The 17132-nt window shown below is 54.0% G+C and overlaps 2 protein-coding genes and 1 long non-coding RNA gene across 3 annotated transcripts in view; 1 reads left to right on the forward strand and 2 right to left on the reverse strand.

Annotated features, from left to right (window-relative positions):
- Positions 1-1930, reverse strand: part of DCST2 (DC-STAMP domain containing 2) — a 15493-nt gene extending 13563 nt beyond the window's left edge. Inside the window, exons 1-3 of the mRNA XM_011987434.1 lie at positions 1589-1930; positions 1238-1408; positions 512-613 (exon numbers count right to left, since the gene is read on the reverse strand). Of these exons, the coding sequence (XP_011842824.1) occupies positions 512-613; positions 1238-1408; positions 1589-1856 (541 nt within the window). The 5' untranslated portion in view covers positions 1857-1930. The remainder of the gene's footprint in view (positions 1-511; positions 614-1237; positions 1409-1588) is intronic.
- A 47-nt stretch (positions 1931-1977) lies between these two features.
- DCST1 (DC-STAMP domain containing 1) overlaps positions 1978-17132 on the forward strand; it is a 20779-nt gene continuing 5624 nt past the window's right edge. The window contains exons 1-16 of the mRNA XM_011987460.1: positions 1978-2008; positions 2126-2251; positions 2599-2724; positions 2817-2891; positions 6920-7048; positions 7991-8130; positions 8907-9123; positions 9224-9367; positions 10264-10385; positions 10880-11037; positions 13434-13533; positions 13664-13759; positions 13899-14025; positions 14747-14863; positions 15343-15485; positions 15667-15780. Coding sequence (XP_011842850.1) covers positions 2191-2251; positions 2599-2724; positions 2817-2891; positions 6920-7048; positions 7991-8130; positions 8907-9123; positions 9224-9367; positions 10264-10385; positions 10880-11037; positions 13434-13533; positions 13664-13759; positions 13899-14025; positions 14747-14863; positions 15343-15485; positions 15667-15780 — 1869 coding nt within the window. The 5' untranslated portion in view covers positions 1978-2008; positions 2126-2190. The remainder of the gene's footprint in view (positions 2009-2125; positions 2252-2598; positions 2725-2816; positions 2892-6919; positions 7049-7990; positions 8131-8906; positions 9124-9223; positions 9368-10263; positions 10386-10879; positions 11038-13433; positions 13534-13663; positions 13760-13898; positions 14026-14746; positions 14864-15342; positions 15486-15666; positions 15781-17132) is intronic.
- LOC105544834 overlaps positions 12727-17132 on the reverse strand; it is a 25234-nt gene continuing 20828 nt past the window's right edge. Inside the window, exons 3-4 of the long non-coding RNA XR_001006828.1 lie at positions 13501-13694; positions 12727-13394 (exon numbers count right to left, since the gene is read on the reverse strand). This is a non-coding gene — a long non-coding RNA (uncharacterized LOC105544834). The remainder of the gene's footprint in view (positions 13395-13500; positions 13695-17132) is intronic.

Raw genomic sequence — 17132 nt, forward strand, 5'->3', positions numbered from 1 at the left:
CCACCATGCCTGGCTAATTTTTTGTATTTTTTGTAGAGATGGGGTGTCACCATGTTAGCCAGGATGGTCTCGATCTCCTGACCTTCTGATCTGCCTGCCTCAGCCTCCCAAAGTGCTGGGACTACAGGCATGAGCCACCACACCCGGTCCCCCCTTTTTTTTTCTTTAGAGATGGAGTCTCACTCTGTTGCCCAGGCTGGATTGGAGTGCAGTGGCACAATCATAGCTCACTGCAGCCTCAAACCCCTGGGTTCAAGAGAACCTTCCACTACAGCCTCCCCAGTAGCTGGGACTACAGACATGTGCCATTACATCTGGCTAGTTTTATTTTTTATTTTTTTATAGAGATGGGGTCTTGCCATGTTGCCAAGGCTGGTCTCAAACTCCTGGGCTCAACCAATCCTCCCACCTCGGCCTCCCAAAGTGCTGGGATTACAGGTGTGAGCCACCGCACCTGGCCAAGACTGGGTGCTTTTTGAGTCCCCAGGAGTAGACATGCTAATGTGCTTACCTACGTGTTTCACACCATCCATGATTGACCGAAAGAACTTGCGGACCCGGTCAGCCACCTCTTTGGTCTTTTGGGCAATAGCTTTAATCTTGTTCAGGGCACCTGATGGGTGAGGGACAGCACTGTGGAGTCTCCTCCTTTAGGGGCTAGTTCTCAACATTGCCCCTTAAGCAGGGAGTGGAGAGGAGGCCACCGTACCAGAGGTGGGGAGCCTGGATTCTGGGGCCTGGGAGATAGTTAATCTGGGAGTGGAGGAGGCCAGAGAGCAAGGAGAGAGGGTTTAGCTGTGCCCAGAGTCCCTTCCAGGCCCAGATGCTCTGCAATTAGCACCAGCAGAGAAGGAGGCCAAAGGACTATAGAACATGCAGGATGAGGCCGGGCGCGGTGGCTCAAGCCTGTAATCCCAGCACTTTGGGAGGCCGAGACGGGGGATCACGAGGTCAGGAGATCGAGACCATCCTGGCTAACACGGTGAAACCCCGTCTCTACTAAAAAATACAAAAAACTAGCCGGGCGAGTTGGCGGGCGCCTGTAGTCCCAGCTACTTGAGGCTGAGGCAGGAGAATGGCGTAAACCCGGGAGGCAGTGAGCTGAGATCCGGCCACTGCACTCCAGCCTGGGTGACAGAGCGAGACTCTATCTCAAAAAAAAAAAAAAAAAAGAACATGCAGGATGAGGGGGGCAAGGAGGACCTGTGGGAGACAGTGGTGGAGGTGGGGGACTTACTGACAAGGGGCTGCTTGGCCCGCTGTAGCACTTCGGCGGTCTGGTTCAGGGCCAGCTCTGCCCCACAGGCTACAGCCTCGCTAGCCCGGGTGAAGTTGCGTAGAGTGTTGGCACAAGGACCTTGAAGCACCAACCCAAAGGCAGCCACCAACAGTAGTGTCCGGCCCTGCCCTGCGGGCGACAGCTCCGTTAGAACCAAGAACCCAGCCCCAAACACGGCAGCAAGTCCCTTCAGAATATTTCACTTAAGCCTTCAGAATATTTCCCTTAACCTCTGCCTCTCCCATAGCATCTCTCCTGCCCCAGCACCGGCTCCAGGACCTGCCCCCTAGCCCTGGGTGCCAAGCTCACTGGAGAAGGCCTGGGGCAGCAGCAGGAGGACAGTGGCTCGGACCTGGCGGGAGAATCCCATGCCCAGGCTAAGGAAGGCGGCCAAAGTGAGGGTGCCCACCAGGCAGCCCCAGGGGCTGTGCCCTTCCACCAGTAGCTCCAGAAGCCCGTAGGCCGTGGCCAAAGACAAGCCCAGGGTAAAGCCTCCCACGCTGCGAACCACAGCTCTCGCCATGCTAGGCTCCTCTCCCCTGAAGGGGTGCACAACATCCTTCATGACTTTGGGCATGGCCGCTGAGGCCAAATGTCTGCCTGTCTCCAGGAGATGCCCGCTGACTTCCGTGCTCCTGGAATTTCTCACCGTGTTCTAAGGTTCCAAGGGCTTTCACTGCATGTGTCTTGGAATCCCTGACCCAGTTCCGAGGACTGGAGAGGGGATAGGTAGGTCTCTAATCTCCTTCCCCACTTTTTGAAGCAGAAGGATGAAAAGGCCTAGAGATCAGGTCTAGGCTTCCCGTAAGGCAGAAGAGACAGGCAGCGCCTCTCTTCTCTCACCAGAACCTTGTGTCCAAGGAGGTCTTTCAGGAGACTTGGGATGAGTGGTGCTTCCCCAAAACAGACTCATGGACATTGAACATCATCAGAGTGGGGCAAGAAGGCAAAGAAGAAAACAGCCTCATACCAGTGAGTCACTCAGCAGAGACCCAGCATCCCTTGACCTCCATTCTCATCCCATCTCTCCTCCTGGAACTCCCGCACACTATCTCCCAACTTGGTGTCCCAGCCTCCACCTCTCTGGTCTAGTGCCCCCTGCCCCCCAGCCCAGCCCTTGCCTTTTCTATCCCTTACACCCATACCTCACTTCCACCATACTTCCTCAGGCTCCCTCATCCTCCTCCAGGGTCCCCCAAGTTCCTACTGTTCCACATCCCAGGTTCCCCCAGCCTCTAACCACCTGCAAGCCCTGAATCCTAATGAACCCCATCCCGGGCAGAAGAGTGGGCTGTTGAGCTACCCTGTCCCCCTCTTAGTGGTGCAGAGGCTCCTGAGCTGGGGGCTGCCAGTCTCCTGTAGCCGGTTCCTATGGCGCCAGCCGGGCGAGTTTCCCGTCACTGCTTTCCTGCTGGGGGCAGGCGCTGGGGGGCTCCTGGCTATAGGTGAGTGTGGAAGCAGAAAGTCCGGGGTGGGCAGAGGCTGCACCAGGGCTAGGACCCATCTTTTGGCCCTTGGCTTGACCCTGTGCCCTTAGGTCTCTTTCAGCTCCTGGTGAACCCCATGAACATCTATGAAGAACAGAAGATGATGTTTTTGTACAGCTTGGTGGGTTAGTGCTGGGCAAAGACCAGGAACACTCAAGCGGCCTGTGGAACACAGGACCCTCGTGCATGCCCAGGAAGGAGTCGGGGCTTGTTTCTTCTGTACCCAAGCATCCCCTGTGGCTTCAGCCTCCTCCTGGGCTTTAGGGGGAGGTCCAGAGGGAAGAGGCCGCCAATTTAAGAAGGAAGGCACCATCCTTGCCCTGAGGGAGTCTCCCCATTCTGAGGGACTCCCCATCACCCACATGATATAGTCCCACCCCATAACCCTTCAAAACTCTTATCTCTCCTGACCTGTCTGACCTCGTTTTCTGATCCTCCTAAGAAATTCAGTTCATTCATTCATTCATTCATTCATTCATTCATTCATTCAGCACTTACTGAGAATCTGCTGAGGATTTATCAGTGAACAAGGATGACAAGCATTGAGCCGTTTTGCTTTGGTTTTTTTTGTTTATTTTTGCTTTTGCTTTTGTTTTGAGATGGAGTCTTGCTCTGTCGCCCAGGCTGGAGTGCAGTGGCTCAATCTTAGCTCACTGCTCCACCTCCCAGGTTCAAGCCATTCTCCTGCTCAGCCTCCCAAGTAGCTGGGATTACAGGTACCCGCCACCATACCCAGCTAATTTTTTGTATTTTTTAGTAGAGACGGGGTTTCACCGTGTTAGCCAGGATGGTCTCGATCTCCTGACCTCGTGATCCGCCCGTCTCGGCCTCCCAAAGTGCTGGGATTACAGGCTTGAGCCACCGCGCTCGGCTACATCAAACTTTTAACCTCATCCATTCTCAAGCATCTTCCCTCCTTATCTTGCCCTCCCCATCCCTTAGGCCCCCAGCTCAGGCCTGCTCCCTGGCATGAGGTCCTGCAGTGGAGAAGGGGCGTGGCCTGCTCTTTCCTTTTTTTCCTCTACTTCCTTCCCTTTCTGGTTCTTCTGATGTCAGAAGGGAGATTAGAAGAATTAGAGGAAAAGGGACAAAAGTCGTTAAGGCACCAATGCTGTTATAATTCCACTTGGATGCCTGTGTGTAGCAGGCACTCACACCCTGGCTGTCCCAGTGGGCCTGATTATCATCTCCTTGGAGGCTGTGTGTGGACCTCAGCAGTGCCCAGTTTCCTGCAGAGAGCAGTTCTTTTGGCTGACCTCGAGTGAAGCCCCCCTTCAGGGGCCACCCACAGCCTCTTGCTTTTTGGATCCCTCCCTCCAGCAGACTGGAAGTGCACATGTCCGTGCCCTGCCAGACAGAGAAAGCAGGGCACCTTCCTTTTTGTGGAGAATGGGGTCTCGCTATATTGCCCAGGCAGGTCTCAAACCCCTGGGCTCAAGCTATCCTCCCGCCTCTGCCTCCCTAAGAGCTGGGATTACAGGCATGAGCCACCACACCCCGTCAAAAGCAGGGCACCTTATGGCTGCCTCTCTCCTGCCCTGATGAGCAGATACCAGTCTCCATGCTTGTATGCCCCCATCGTCCAGGGGAGGTCTACAGAGGCATTGCAGAGGCTGAGCTCTCCCAGGAGCTCTCCCTCCACTCTGTGTTCTGGTGGCAGCCCTGGAGTGGTCTCATGAGGCAGCCCTGGAGTGGTCTCATGAGGCTCTGCACTCAGCAGGAGTCCAGTCTACAGAGACCAGGCAGGTTCCCCTTCCTGCATCACCAGTCCCTGAAGCCTGTTGGACTCCTGGAGTCTCTCACTTGACATGTGACACCCATCCTCTCCACAGACTCTCCCTCTCTGCCCGCCCATTCCAGCCACTCTTCTCCCCTTCCAGGAAATCCACATTGCCAGTCATTTTTTTTTTTTTTTTTCCAAGACAGAGTCTCGCTCTATCTCCCAGGCTAGAGTGCAGTGGCATGATCTCGGCTCACTGCAACCTCTGCCTCCCAGATTCAAGCAATTCTCCTGCCTCAACTTCCTGAGTAGCTGGGACTACAGGCGCCTGCCACCATGCATGGCTAAATTTTGTATTTTTAGTTGAGAGAGCCATGTTGGCCAGGCTGGTCTCAAACTCCTGACCTCAAGTGATCCACCTGCCTTGGCCTCCCAAAGTGCTGGGATTATAGGTGTGAGCCACCATGCCTGGTCCATATTGCTGGTCTTTTTATATAGACAGGGTGGGATACAGGAGTAAACATCAAGTTTTGCTCTTTTGGTGAGCTCAAAGAAGACACCCATAGCTCCATGGGGCTCTCATTAGAACGTAAGGCAACTATTTGTCAACTATTGGCCTCAGCTCAAGTCTTTGGCCAGAAGGCCAAGACCACAGAACTAGTCCCTTTCAATGTCCTGTTCTACCATGATTGGTTTGGACAGATCCAGATTTATCCCTCAGGGGCTGGGGCAGGGCCAGGCTATTGCCCTTGCAAAAAACCCAAGTTGTGTTAGCAAGGAAGAAGGCAGAAAAAAACTGTGGGGTGGCACCCGACAGGGTTTGCCACAAACCTGTATGACTAGGTGGAGCCAGCCATGTGAAGAACAGGGAGAAGAGTGCTTCTGGCAGGGGGAACAGCTAGGGCAAAGATCAGAGAGGAGGAATGAGCTTGGCTTGTCCAAGGAGCAGCAACAAGGTCTGTGTGGGTAGACATGGTGGGAGAAGGGCTGCATAGCATGAGATCAGGAAGCAGGCAGGAGCCACATCACAAGCTAGGTAGACCATGTTAGGGAGTTTAGATTTTACACCAAAAGTGGTAGAAAGCCACCAAATGGTTTGAAGCAGGGAAGGGACATGATCTGATTTATGCTTTTGCAAGATCACTCTGGCTGCCTTGTAAAAACTGAAGTGTAAGGTAGCAAGAGAGGACATAGGGAGATTCATTAGGTTATAGTCCCAGTAAGAGATGATGGGGACTCTACCAGGACAGTGGAGATGGAGGAAGTGTAAGGATTTGGGATTTGCTTTGGCGATCATTGGGTGAACACTTCATCAACACAGGAATCTTCTAGCTCCCCTGACCAGCTTATAATGCTCCTTTGGCCTGGAATGCCATCTGCACCTCCTAACAACACTTACTCACCTTCCAGGCCCAGCTGACACATCCTCTCTTTGTCCAGCCTTCTCAGCCCCACCCCTCCCTGCAGAAATACCTACTCCCTCCTTGGCTCCCACAGCACTCTATAAGCACCTCCCTTGTGCACTTAGCACATCGTGTTGTAGTCATTTGTTTACTCATCTGTCTCTTTCTCTGGATTATGAGCTTCCAGAAGTTCACTGTCTCCTTGCAGAGACCACAGGGAGACACATGTGAAACTGCTAAAACATACCAGGCAGTACATGACTAAGGGACTGCGAGTGCTATAGGTATCTGAGCACTGGGAGTACTGAGGTGGGCTCTGATCTCTCTTCTTTTTTTTTTTTTTTTTTTTGAGACGAAGTCTTGCTCTGTCGCCCGGGCTGGAGTGCAGTGGCCGGATCTCAGCTCACTGCAAGCTCCGCCTCCCGAGTTTACGCCATTCTCCTGCCTCAGCCTCCCGAGTAGCTGGGACTACAGGCGCCCACCACCTCGCCCGGCTAGTTTTTTGTATTTTTTAGTAGAGACGGGGTTTCACCGTGTTAGCCAGGATGGTCTCGATCTCCTGACCTCATGATCCGCCCGTCTCGGCCTCCCAAAGTGCTGGGATTACAGGCTTGAGCCACCACGCCCGGCCTGATCTCTCTTCTGACCACTCTGAGCATGAGCGCGTTTCCAGAGTTTTTCTCTTGCTCTCTCTGCTCCCTCAACACCTAGGGTCAGTGTGACTGTAGCCCAGAAAACCTTGACTCCTTTCCCTAACACAAACACACACAAGTCAATCATTTGTGGCTTTTTAAGTTCTAGCCATCCCTCTATGCCCTTCCAGAGACTGGCACATAGCTGAACTCTGTGAGTGGCTGCTGAATGAATGAATGAGTGGCCTAGCAGGTCTATCAGAGTCAGTGTAAATGGGGATAAGGGCAGGATGGTGGTGGTTCCAGAATGGGGTGTTGCAGGTGGGTGTTCTGGTAAACATGAGGAAGGGAGGCAGCTTCCTCACTTTGCCTCACCACCTCCTGGGCTCTCCTGACAGGCTTGGGAGCCATGGGCTGGGGGACCTCCCCTCACATCCGCTGTGCTAGCCTCCTGCTAGTACCCAAGATGCTGGGCAAGGAAGGCAGGCTCTTTGTCCTGGGATACGCCTTGGCTGCCATCTATGTGGGTGAGTATGTGGGGGCCAGTGAGTTACACTGAAGCAGTGACCCTGGGTGGGCCATCCAATGGGAGCCAGGCTGGGTGAAGGAGAAAAGGCAAGGGTGTCATCCCAGCTGCTCTAATTCGCTGTGTCCCTGAGGGAGCTCCTGCCCATATCTGGGCCTCCTAAGTTTATAAGAGTGAAAAAATTGGCCAGGCACAGTGGTTCATGCCCGTAATCCCAGCACTTTGGGGGGCTGAGGTGGGTGGATCACCTGAGGTCAGGGGTTCAAGACCAGCCATGGTGAAACCCCATCTCTACTAAAAATGCAAAAATTCACCAGGTGTGTGGTGCACACCTATAGTCCCAGCTATTCAGGAGGCTGAGACAGGAGAATCGCTTGAACCTGGGAGGCGGAGCCTGCAGTGAGCTGAGATCACACCATTGCACTCCAGCCTGGGTGACAGAGCAAGACTCCATCTCAAAAAAAAAAAAAAAAAAGGCCAGGCACGGCAGCTCACACCTGTAATCCCAGCACTGTGGGAGGCCAAGGTAGGCAGATCATGAGGTCAGGAGTTTGAGACCAGCCTGACCAACATGGTTAAACCCCGTCTCTGCTAAAAATACCCCCAAAATTAGCCAGGTGCGGTGGCACATGCCTATAATCCCAGCTGCTCAGGAGGCTGAGGCAGGAGAATCACTTGAGCCCAGGAGGCGGAGGTTGCAATGAGCAGAGATCGAGTCACTGCACTCCAGCCTGGGTGACAGAGGGAGACTCCGTCTCAAAAAAAAAAAAAAGAAAAAAAGGTGAAAAAAATCAAGGGTTGAACTAGATGACCTTCCATAGGCTTCTCGGCCCCACCACTGTATAGTTCTAGGAGATGGGCACCATGTGCAGAGGGGAGCTGAGCGGGTTTGAGAAAGTGCTGGTTATACAGGGAGGTGACCCACCAGGGCCTCTTTCTCCAGGGCCAGTGGCCAATCTGCGGCACAATCTCAACGACGTGATCGCATCGCTGGGCTGCACCGTGGAGCTGCAGATCAACAACACCCGTGCGGCTTGGCGCGTCTCCACAGCCCCCTTACGGGCCGTGTTCAAGGACCTGCTGGTCAGGAATCTGCACAGGCAGGGCCTGGGGGGTCCCTCTCCCTGGAGCCAAGTTTACTTGAGCTGGGAGTTGTCACCCTGGATTTACAGTTCTCCAGTGGGGATACTACTGGCATTTTTTGCAGAACTATTCCCAAACATTGCAGAATATGCCCTGGTCCTGGGACATTAAATGCCAGGAGAGCCCCTGAGCCATTGGGACATGCTCTATACACATTTCCCAATACTTGAGTGGTCAGTACTCTGGACAGCTGAACTAGAATATCTAGGAAATTTGAGGGCCTTGGCCTTAAGTAGCTGAGAAGTTTTGAAGACAAGAGAATTCAAGAGTTGGGTATTGGAGGGCTGGAGACTGGGGTTTGAGAGAATTGGAGAGCTGGAGAGTTGGGGAGATGGGGGCTGAGGGGTTTGGAAGTTGGGGCATTCAGATGGCATAATGATCTCAGAGATTAGTGGTGAAGGGTAAGGTCTAAGGACCTGGGGAACCACTGACCAGGAAGGGTCTGGGATGGGAGGACCGAGAAGAGCTGAAAGTCCCGGAGGTACGCAGAGCCAGGACATGTGGGATCAGACAAGACAGCTGTGGAGAGGAGGGAGCTCCCAAGGGCAATGGACAGCTGGGAATTTGAGGTGAGAGGCTGTGTCTCAGGGCCTAGGCTCCCTGCCAGCCTGAGGTGAGAGCCCAAAGCTCGGCTACTTGGGGAGGACAGGCCCTCAGGCAGCAGAAGCTCTAAAGCCTCAGCCCTCGCCCTTTCCTCCCTCCACCTCCAATCCCAGAGCAGCAAAGAATTGCTGAGAGCAGAGACTCGGAACATCTCCACCACCTTTGAGGACCTGGATGCCCAGGTGAAGAGCGAGACAGGCTACACACCTGAGGATGCCGTGGACTCAGGGGAGACAGCCCAGGGCAGGGGGGCCCACCAAGCCCCAGCCTCCAGCCTCCACCTGTCAACACAGAAGATGTATGAGCTGAAGACCAAGCTGCGTTGCTCCTGTGAGGGGTATCCCTGGGGAGTGGAGGGTGGGGTGGGATGCAGGGCCAGCGTTGTGGATCAAGATGTGGGGACCTCAGACACCCTTGCTCCTTCCTACAGATGTGGTGAACCAGGCCATACTCAGCTGCCGTCGTTGGTTTGACCACAAGCATGAACAGTGCATGAAGCACATCTGGGTCCCACTCCTCACCCACCTGCTCTGCCTGCCTATGAAGTTCAAGTTCTTCTGTGGCATTGCCAAGGGTCTGCACAGTTGCAAAGGGGTGGGGAACATCAGGGGTAGGGAGCTGAGTCCCTGGGACCCATGGTAGGTGACAGGCAGGAAAGCAACAGATGAGGAGGGTTTTGGCCCTGAGGCCACAGCATCCTTAGAGCCCAGTCCATCTGCTGAATAGCTCTGTGACCCAGGGTGAGTTACAGCAAAGCTGTGAGCTGTGGCTCTTCATCTGAAAGATGGGCATGGGCAGAATAACAGTAGTTCTTGCATTAAGAGCTTTTTTTTTTCTTTTTCTTTTGTGAGACGGGATGTTTCACTCTTGTCACCCAGACTGGAGTGCAGTGGCACGATCTCGGCTCACTGCAACCTCTGCCTCCCGGATTCAAGCGATTCTCCTGCCTCAGCCTCCCAAGTAGCTGGGATTACAGGTGGCCGCAACCACGCCCAGCTAATTTTTGTATGTTTAGTAGAGACGGGGTTTCACCATGTTGACCAAGCTGGTCTTGAACTGCTAACCTCAGGTGATCCACCCACCTCAGCCTCCCAAAGTGCTGGGATTACAGGTGTGAGCTATCGCACCCAGCCACATTAAGGGCTTTTGAGGATTTACGGGGCTAACATATGTGAAGACCGTGGCAGAGCTGGCACACAGAGGAGCTGCTCTGTAAATGCTGGCTCTCCTTACTGATGTTTGTTAAGGTTGAGGATAGGTTGACAAAAATGGGGGAACTCAGGCCTGGTTCCTGGAAGGCAGAATCCAAAGAGAGCAGAGAGGGGAAGACTCGGTGTTGGTATGGTAGCAAGCCATGGGCAGAGAGACAAAAAAGTAGGATGAGGAGGACCACAGAAGGACAGGCAGGCCAGGCCTGCACCTGGAGGACAGGCCCAGGGAGGCCCCCTGACCCCGCCCACTGTCCACCAGTGATGGAGGTTTGGTGCCGCAATCGCATCCCAGTGGAAGGCAACTTTGGGCAGACCTACGACACCCTCAACCAGTCTATTCGTGACCTGGATGGGGAATTTTCAGTCAATATTGACTTCAAGGTAGAAGGCAAGGGCGAGGGTTGGTGGGGGGTAGATAGGGAGTGGGAGGAGGGCATTAGGGAATAGGGCTAGAGTAAGGACAAGTGAGAGAGCACAGGAAAGAGGTGACCAGGGGTGAGGAAGGGGGACAAGGAGGGGAATGTCGCTGGTGTTGAGGAGGCCCTCTGTTTCTCATCTCCATCCCCGAACACCTAAGATGGGCAGGGGAGGGGAAAGGTGGTGAGGAAGGGACAGTGCCAAGCCTGTGGTTTGTGCAGACTTGGCCTGGGGCGGGAGCTATCAGCCAGATACGAGATGATGTCAGCTGATGTAGGTGCAGGGGAGCAAGACTGTGTCCAGGAGGGTAGTGAGCAGAAGGAAGTGACAACTCCTGGAGGTACTGGAAGGGTCCCGGAGACACAAGTGGGGTGCTGGGGGACAGATGGCATGAAGAGGTGGGACCTGGGTCTGGCGAGGCAACCACAGGCTGAGTTTGCTCATGTGCCCTCCACCAGGAAGAGAAGCAGGCTGGGGTGCTGGGGCTCAACGCGAGCTGGGAGCGAGTGAGCACTGAGGTGCGGGACTACGTGCACCACCAAGAGGCCCGGCTGGAGTGGGCCCTGGGGCTGCTGCACGTGCTGCTCTCCTGCACTTTCCTGCTGGTCCTGTACACGTGAGCCATTGTCCCCACCACAGCAGCCCTCCTCTGCCCAGAACTAGAGCCCTGCCCTGAGGCAGGCTGTAAGGATGGAACCCTAGTGCCTATTCCCACCTCTGAATCTGAGTATTATTTACCTTTGTCTTCATTAAGTTTGTTTACACAAAGTTAAAGGAAATGTGGACATTTTGTCAGAAGAACATTACCCATGTTCCCACTGCCTTAAAAGGCCAACCATCTTCATTCATCCACCTCCTTCCAGCCTTTATCCCAATACTGATTTTTTTTTTTTTTTACATTTAGCTTTGACTTTTGATTTTTTCTTGCCCTTCATATTCCCCTTGGCTCTGACTTTGTGCCATTTTTATCTTTCCATTTTGCTTTCATTTTCTCCTGCCTGCTGCGTTGGCAGCGACTTTCCCTCCATTTAGAAGAAAGTCCTCAACCCCACCCAGCCCAGTGACCAGCTGGACTGCCCCGGGCCTTGCTCTGCTCTAGCTCCCCTGCTGGTCTCTGGACCTTCTATTTCCCATCTCTACTCCTAAACACCTGAGATGGGCAGGGCTTCGGTGAGGGCCGCCACAGGACTGTTGCTCTGTCTGCCCCTGTGTGGGGGGCCTAGAGTGACTGCAAGTGAGTGGCTATGTGTGTATCTAGGGCCCTGTGGGAAGACAAAGATGAAGGAGCTCTACTCCTGCCCTCAATAAGCTCATGGTCACCGGACATGGTGGCTCACTCCTGTAATCCCAACATTTAGGGAGGCCAAGGTGGGAGGATGGCTTGAGTTGAGGTGTTTGAGACCAGCCTGAGTAACACAGTGAGACCTCGTCTCTACAAAAAATGAACAAAATTAGCTGGGTATGGGGCACATGCCTGTAGTCCCAGCTACTTGGGAGGCTGAGGCAGGAGAATCACTGGGAGGTCGAGGCCGCAGTGAGCTGTGACTGTGCCACTCCATTCTGCATTCCAGCCTGGTATCAGAGTGAGAGTTTGTATCAAAAAAAAAAAAAAAAAAAAAAACTAATGGTCTAGTTGGGATGATGAGATACCCACAAGACAGAGATGGTTCAAGGGCCATTCTATGGATTGGCTTTTGGGATGTGTGTGGGAGCTGAGAAGGTGCCCCTAGAAGGGCCATAACTGGGCTCCAAATGGCTGCAGATGGGGAGCGATGGTCAAGGAAAGAAGGGTGTCCCTTGGGTAAGGCTCCTGGTATCCGTGGGGTACAGAGGGCAGAGGCTGGCCTGGAGGACTGAAGTGGGCATGACCAGAACAGTCTAGAAAGCCCTGCAGGAAGACCTGGAACTGGCAGTGATGGCAAGATGGCCTCAGGAAGTCTGGAGGCAGGGAGGCCAGGCTGGGTCAGAGGTTAGGGAGCCTGGCCCGGGTAAAGCATGGCAGGAAGATGGCTTGAGGTGGAGGGGGAAAGGGAAAGGTGCAGCGAGGATCAGAGCCAGCTTGTGGAGGGAAGGAAGGAGGCACAGAGTCAAAAGCTACTTCCAGGCTTTCGAGCTGGGTGAGGTCATGCACTGAAAGGACAGCTGGCGGGAGGGCAGGCCCTGGCTCAGGAAGCCCAGGCACCGCCTCTGTGAGCCTCTCCACAAGAGGGCGCTCACAGTATGTCTTTGCACTTACAGTAGTTTTAAAGGCAAAGATGTGGATTTTTACAGGGCCCCAGAAGCAATAGCATTGAAACTAATGTTGCACGCTTTACAGAGTTTATTTAATGTACTTTTACAGTTTTAAACACATTTGCAATAATTAACATTTTTTTCCTTAGCAAACTGAAGCATTATGTGGGGCTTTGGGAAATACGTGGGAGATAGCTATATATGCAGGCATGCACCCATGCACACATGCACCATGCTCGAGGGTAGGCAGGGAGGGCCAGGGTGTATTGGGGAGGATAGAGATGGTGGTTTGGGATGAGTTTTGCCCTAGCACACCTCCAGGAGATATGCTGCAGGCAAAGCCAAGAGGCAAGAACTTGTGAGTCACAGTGGATTAGGTGATTCCTGAAACTTCCAGGAGTTTTCTGTCTCTGTGACTCTGCTCGATATTCATCCTGCAAGATGCATGCCTGTCCCTATCTCAGACGCACACATGCAGCTCCCTCCCAGACAGGCTGGCCATGCCCTCCTCTAAGCCCCCACCTCATCCCCTACTCACTTCTGCTATGTCTCACCCATCGTGTAGGGGGTGTAGGGGGATATCTTCCTCTACACAACTGGAAGGCAGGGACAGAGTCTTCTCCTTATTATCACCATCGCCTAGCAGTGCCTAGGACATAGATGGTGCTCAATGAATGCTGGCTGGTTGGCTGAAAGACTGTGCCTCAAGGAAGCCCATGTTTGGGGATGGATGAGGAGAACCTGGAGGAGACAGAGACATCCCCACCCATCCACCCACAGGTCTTTCTCCTACATGGACAGCTATAACCATGACATTCGTTTTGACAACATCTACATCAGCACCTACTTCTGCCAGATCGATGACCGCAGGAAGAAGCTGGTGAGTGGGTGTGGCACTGCCCAGGGATGCCTTGCTATGTGCCCTGTGTGGGTTCATGTTCCAGGAAGGCAGAGGGGGAAAGGGCAGAGGGCCCTTGGGCTTCCTAACTGTGTGGACATTTGTTTTCCAGGGCAAACGGACTCTGCTGCCACTCCGCAAAGCTGAGGAGAAAACCGTCATCTTCCCCTGCAAGCCCACCATCCAGGCCTCAGAAATGAGCAACATGGTGAGGACAGCATGGGGTGCGGGCTCCTGGGTGCAAAGACAGGCCTGAAGGTGAGGGTGGAGGGTAAAAGGCACCAGAGAGTGCTCCGTGCCCAGACAGGTGGCGCTGCCCAGCTCTGCCCCTCCTGCTCCTTGGCCAGGTGAGGGAGCTCCTGGAGACACTGCCCATTCTGCTGCTGCTGGTGGTGCTATGCGGCTTGGACTGGGCTCTCTACTCCATCTTCGACACCATCCGCCACCACTCCTTCCTGCAGTACTCCTTCCGCAGTGAGCCCATCCCCCAGGCCCAAGAGACACCCTCTGGAGAACTCCAATGCCTGCACAGGCACTCCACCCTCGTTCTTCCAACTGTGCCTCCTCCTTCTGCCTTTTTTTTTTTTTTTTTTTTGAGACAAAGAGTCTTGCTCTGTCACCCAGGCTGGAGGAGTGCAATGGCACGATCTCAGCTCACTGCAATCTCCACCTCCCAGATTCAAGCAGTTCTCCTGCCTCAGCCTCTTAAGTAGCTGAGATTACAGGTATGAGCCACCATGGCCAGCTAATTTTTCTATTTTTAGTAGAGATGGAGTTTCACCATGTTGGCCAGGCTAGTCTTGAACTCCTGACCTGACCTCAAGTGATCCACCTGCCTTGGCCGCCCAAAGTGCTGGGATTACAGGCGTGCACCACCGTGCCGGCCATCCTTCTGCCTCTTCTTTTCCCCTTTCTATGATTCAGCCCCTCCCTGTCCTCCTCAAGGTCAAATGTCAGCCCTGCAACCTGACAGCTCTCACAGCAGAGGAGGGGGGCTCTTTACCCCTTTATACTTACAACAGGGAGCAGGGAGGGGTTAGGATTCATCGAAGTGACAGAAAGACCCAGGCAGCTGAGAAGCATTTCTGTGTCTTGACCCCTCCTTGACATCCACCCCACATCCTGTCCCACCTCCTTAACACATTCTTGATTTCCCCACCTGCCCTGACTTCCCTACCCGCCCTCCTGGCTGCAGGCAGTCATAAACTGGAGGTGAAGGTCGGGGGAGACTCCATGCTAGCCCGGCTTCTTCGAAAAACCATTGGGGCCCTAAACACCTCCTCAGAGACAGTGATGGAATCAAACAACATGCGTGAGTGATGCTGAAAGTTTGGATCAGAGGAATTGAGGGTGGTGGGGCAAGGGTCAAAAGACACCAAGGTAAAGAGTTGGGGGCTTGGGCCTCGGGTGTGGAGAGAGGGGCGTTGGAGCATTTGAGCTGGGGAAATCGGAGCAGGGAACACATCTGGGCAGGCTTGAATAAGGGGAGCATGACAAGCTTGGGTCAGAGGAGTCTGGAGGCCAGGGTCTTGGGGCTAGAGGGCCCCAGCCCTCCGGAGCAGCACTCTCCAACAGGACGTTCAGCCAAGATGGAGATTTGCAAGATCTGTGCCACATTTTGCCCAGTGGCTACAGTACTGACAGGGCAGTTCTGCAGTGAGGGGCAGGCCGGAAGAGACCAGGGGAATGAGAGGCCCCGCCCGCACCTCCCACTGGGATGGGAAGTCCAACCCAGGGCTGCCCTGCTCCTTGGCTGGTCCTGACCAGACCCCTGGTCTGCCCCTCCCCTAGCCTGCCTGCCCCAGCCTGTGGGCCTGGATGCCAGGGCCTACTGGAGAGCTGCACTACCAATTGGCCTGTTAGTGTGTCTCTGCCTGTTACAGGCTTTTGGCTACAGACTCCGGAGGGTCATCGCAGCCTTCTACTTCCCCAAGGTTTGCCCCTCCCCAGACCTCTCCACCCCTACACACCTGCATGCGCGCGCACGCACGCACGCACACACACACACACACACACGCACCCCTCCCCAGCCGCACCCAGCTCCCTACCAACTCCATCTTTAGGGGATGCCTTCCTCCTCACTGTCAATATCATTGACCCCCTCCCTGCCCCCAGCGAGAGAAGAAGCGGATCCTGTTCCTCTACAATGACCTACTGAGGAAGAGAGCAGCCTTCACCAAACTCAGGAGGGCCGCTATCCTGAGACGGGCGCGACAGCAGAAGGCTCCAGTAAGTCCAGGCGTGAGTGCCGCTGCCCGCTCCTGGCTGGGTTTAAGTACAGTGGGGCAAGGGGCAGCTCCCTTCAGTCCACCCAGCACCCACCAATGGTCGCAGGCCTACTCCAGCCTGGTGAGTTCTTTTTGTTTTCTGAGATGGAATCTCACTGTGTCACCCAGGCTGGAGTGCAGTGGCACGATCTCAGCTCCCTGCAACCTCTGCCTCCCGGGTTCAAGTGATTCTCCTGTCTCAGCTTCCTGAGTAGCTGGGATTACAGGCATGCACCACCATGCCTGGCTAATTTAGAATTGAAATAATTTACGTACAGTATCTTAGTACAGGACCTGATATTATAAACAATGAGTGGCAGCCATTCTTATTTAATCAGTCCTAACAAAGTTCATAAAAGTGAGACTGTGTTTGCTTAGCTTTTTCCCTAGTACCTGGATAGCCCCAGCCCCCATGACACACAATAGGGGTCAAATGAATGTGTTATGAAAAAATGAAATCCAAAAAACAAAAAAGAACATGCTGGGATTCCTTGACAGGGTCGTGAAGCAAACTGAATGTGAATGCACAGATGGAAATGTGCGGGACAGCCATTCCCAGCAGAATGTGCAAAGACTCAGAATCCAAAGGGAATGCCAAGTGCCAGGGCTAGTCTCAGGAGAAACTGGCTCAGAAGAGACAGCTCTCAGGGAGGGCTAAAGTGGGAAAGATGCTAGAAAGGGACCAGGTGATGGAAGGCTCTGAAGGCCAAGTCCAGGAGTTCTTCTGCCTGTCTGGCAGGCAGCAGGGCCTCTGGAGTTTCTTGGGCAAAGAGTGGCTGCTTCCTGGGTAAGGTGGCTTGTGAAGAATCCCTGACAACTGTGTGGAGACATGTCGTGAGGGATGGCAGGGAGCATAGTGAACTAGGTTTGTTGTTTGGAATTAGGGTCCCTGGGGTCCAGCCAAGTTGGATTGTTTACTATCTGTGTGACTTTAAGAGTCACTTCACCTTTCTCCTCTGTAAAGTGGGGATAGCAACAGTGATAGTCGATCTGGCCTGCTCACTTCTCAGCCTCACTGTGAGAATCAAATATGATTTACAGGAAAGTGCAAATGAGAGTTGTGGCTGATATCTGCTGGGAGAGAGCCTGGAGGGTGCATCCTCCCATTCTCTATCATAGAGTTGGGGAGGGAGGCACCCTAGCCCTCCAGGAGTTTCCTTTGTCCAACCCAGCCTCCTCCAAGATGCAGGCATTGTCAAGCCTGGCGACTTCAGTCAGGAAACGCTGTCCAGGTCCCCTTCTTTCCCGCCTCGCCCCCCGGCTGGCGCTAACGCCCATCTCCCAACAGCGCCACCCGCTGGCGGATATCCTGCA

This window comes from Mandrillus leucophaeus, unplaced genomic scaffold (assembly GCF_000951045.1).
Source record: "Mandrillus leucophaeus isolate KB7577 unplaced genomic scaffold, Mleu.le_1.0 Scaffold310, whole genome shotgun sequence".
Lineage (NCBI taxonomy): Eukaryota > Metazoa > Chordata > Mammalia > Primates > Cercopithecidae > Mandrillus > Mandrillus leucophaeus.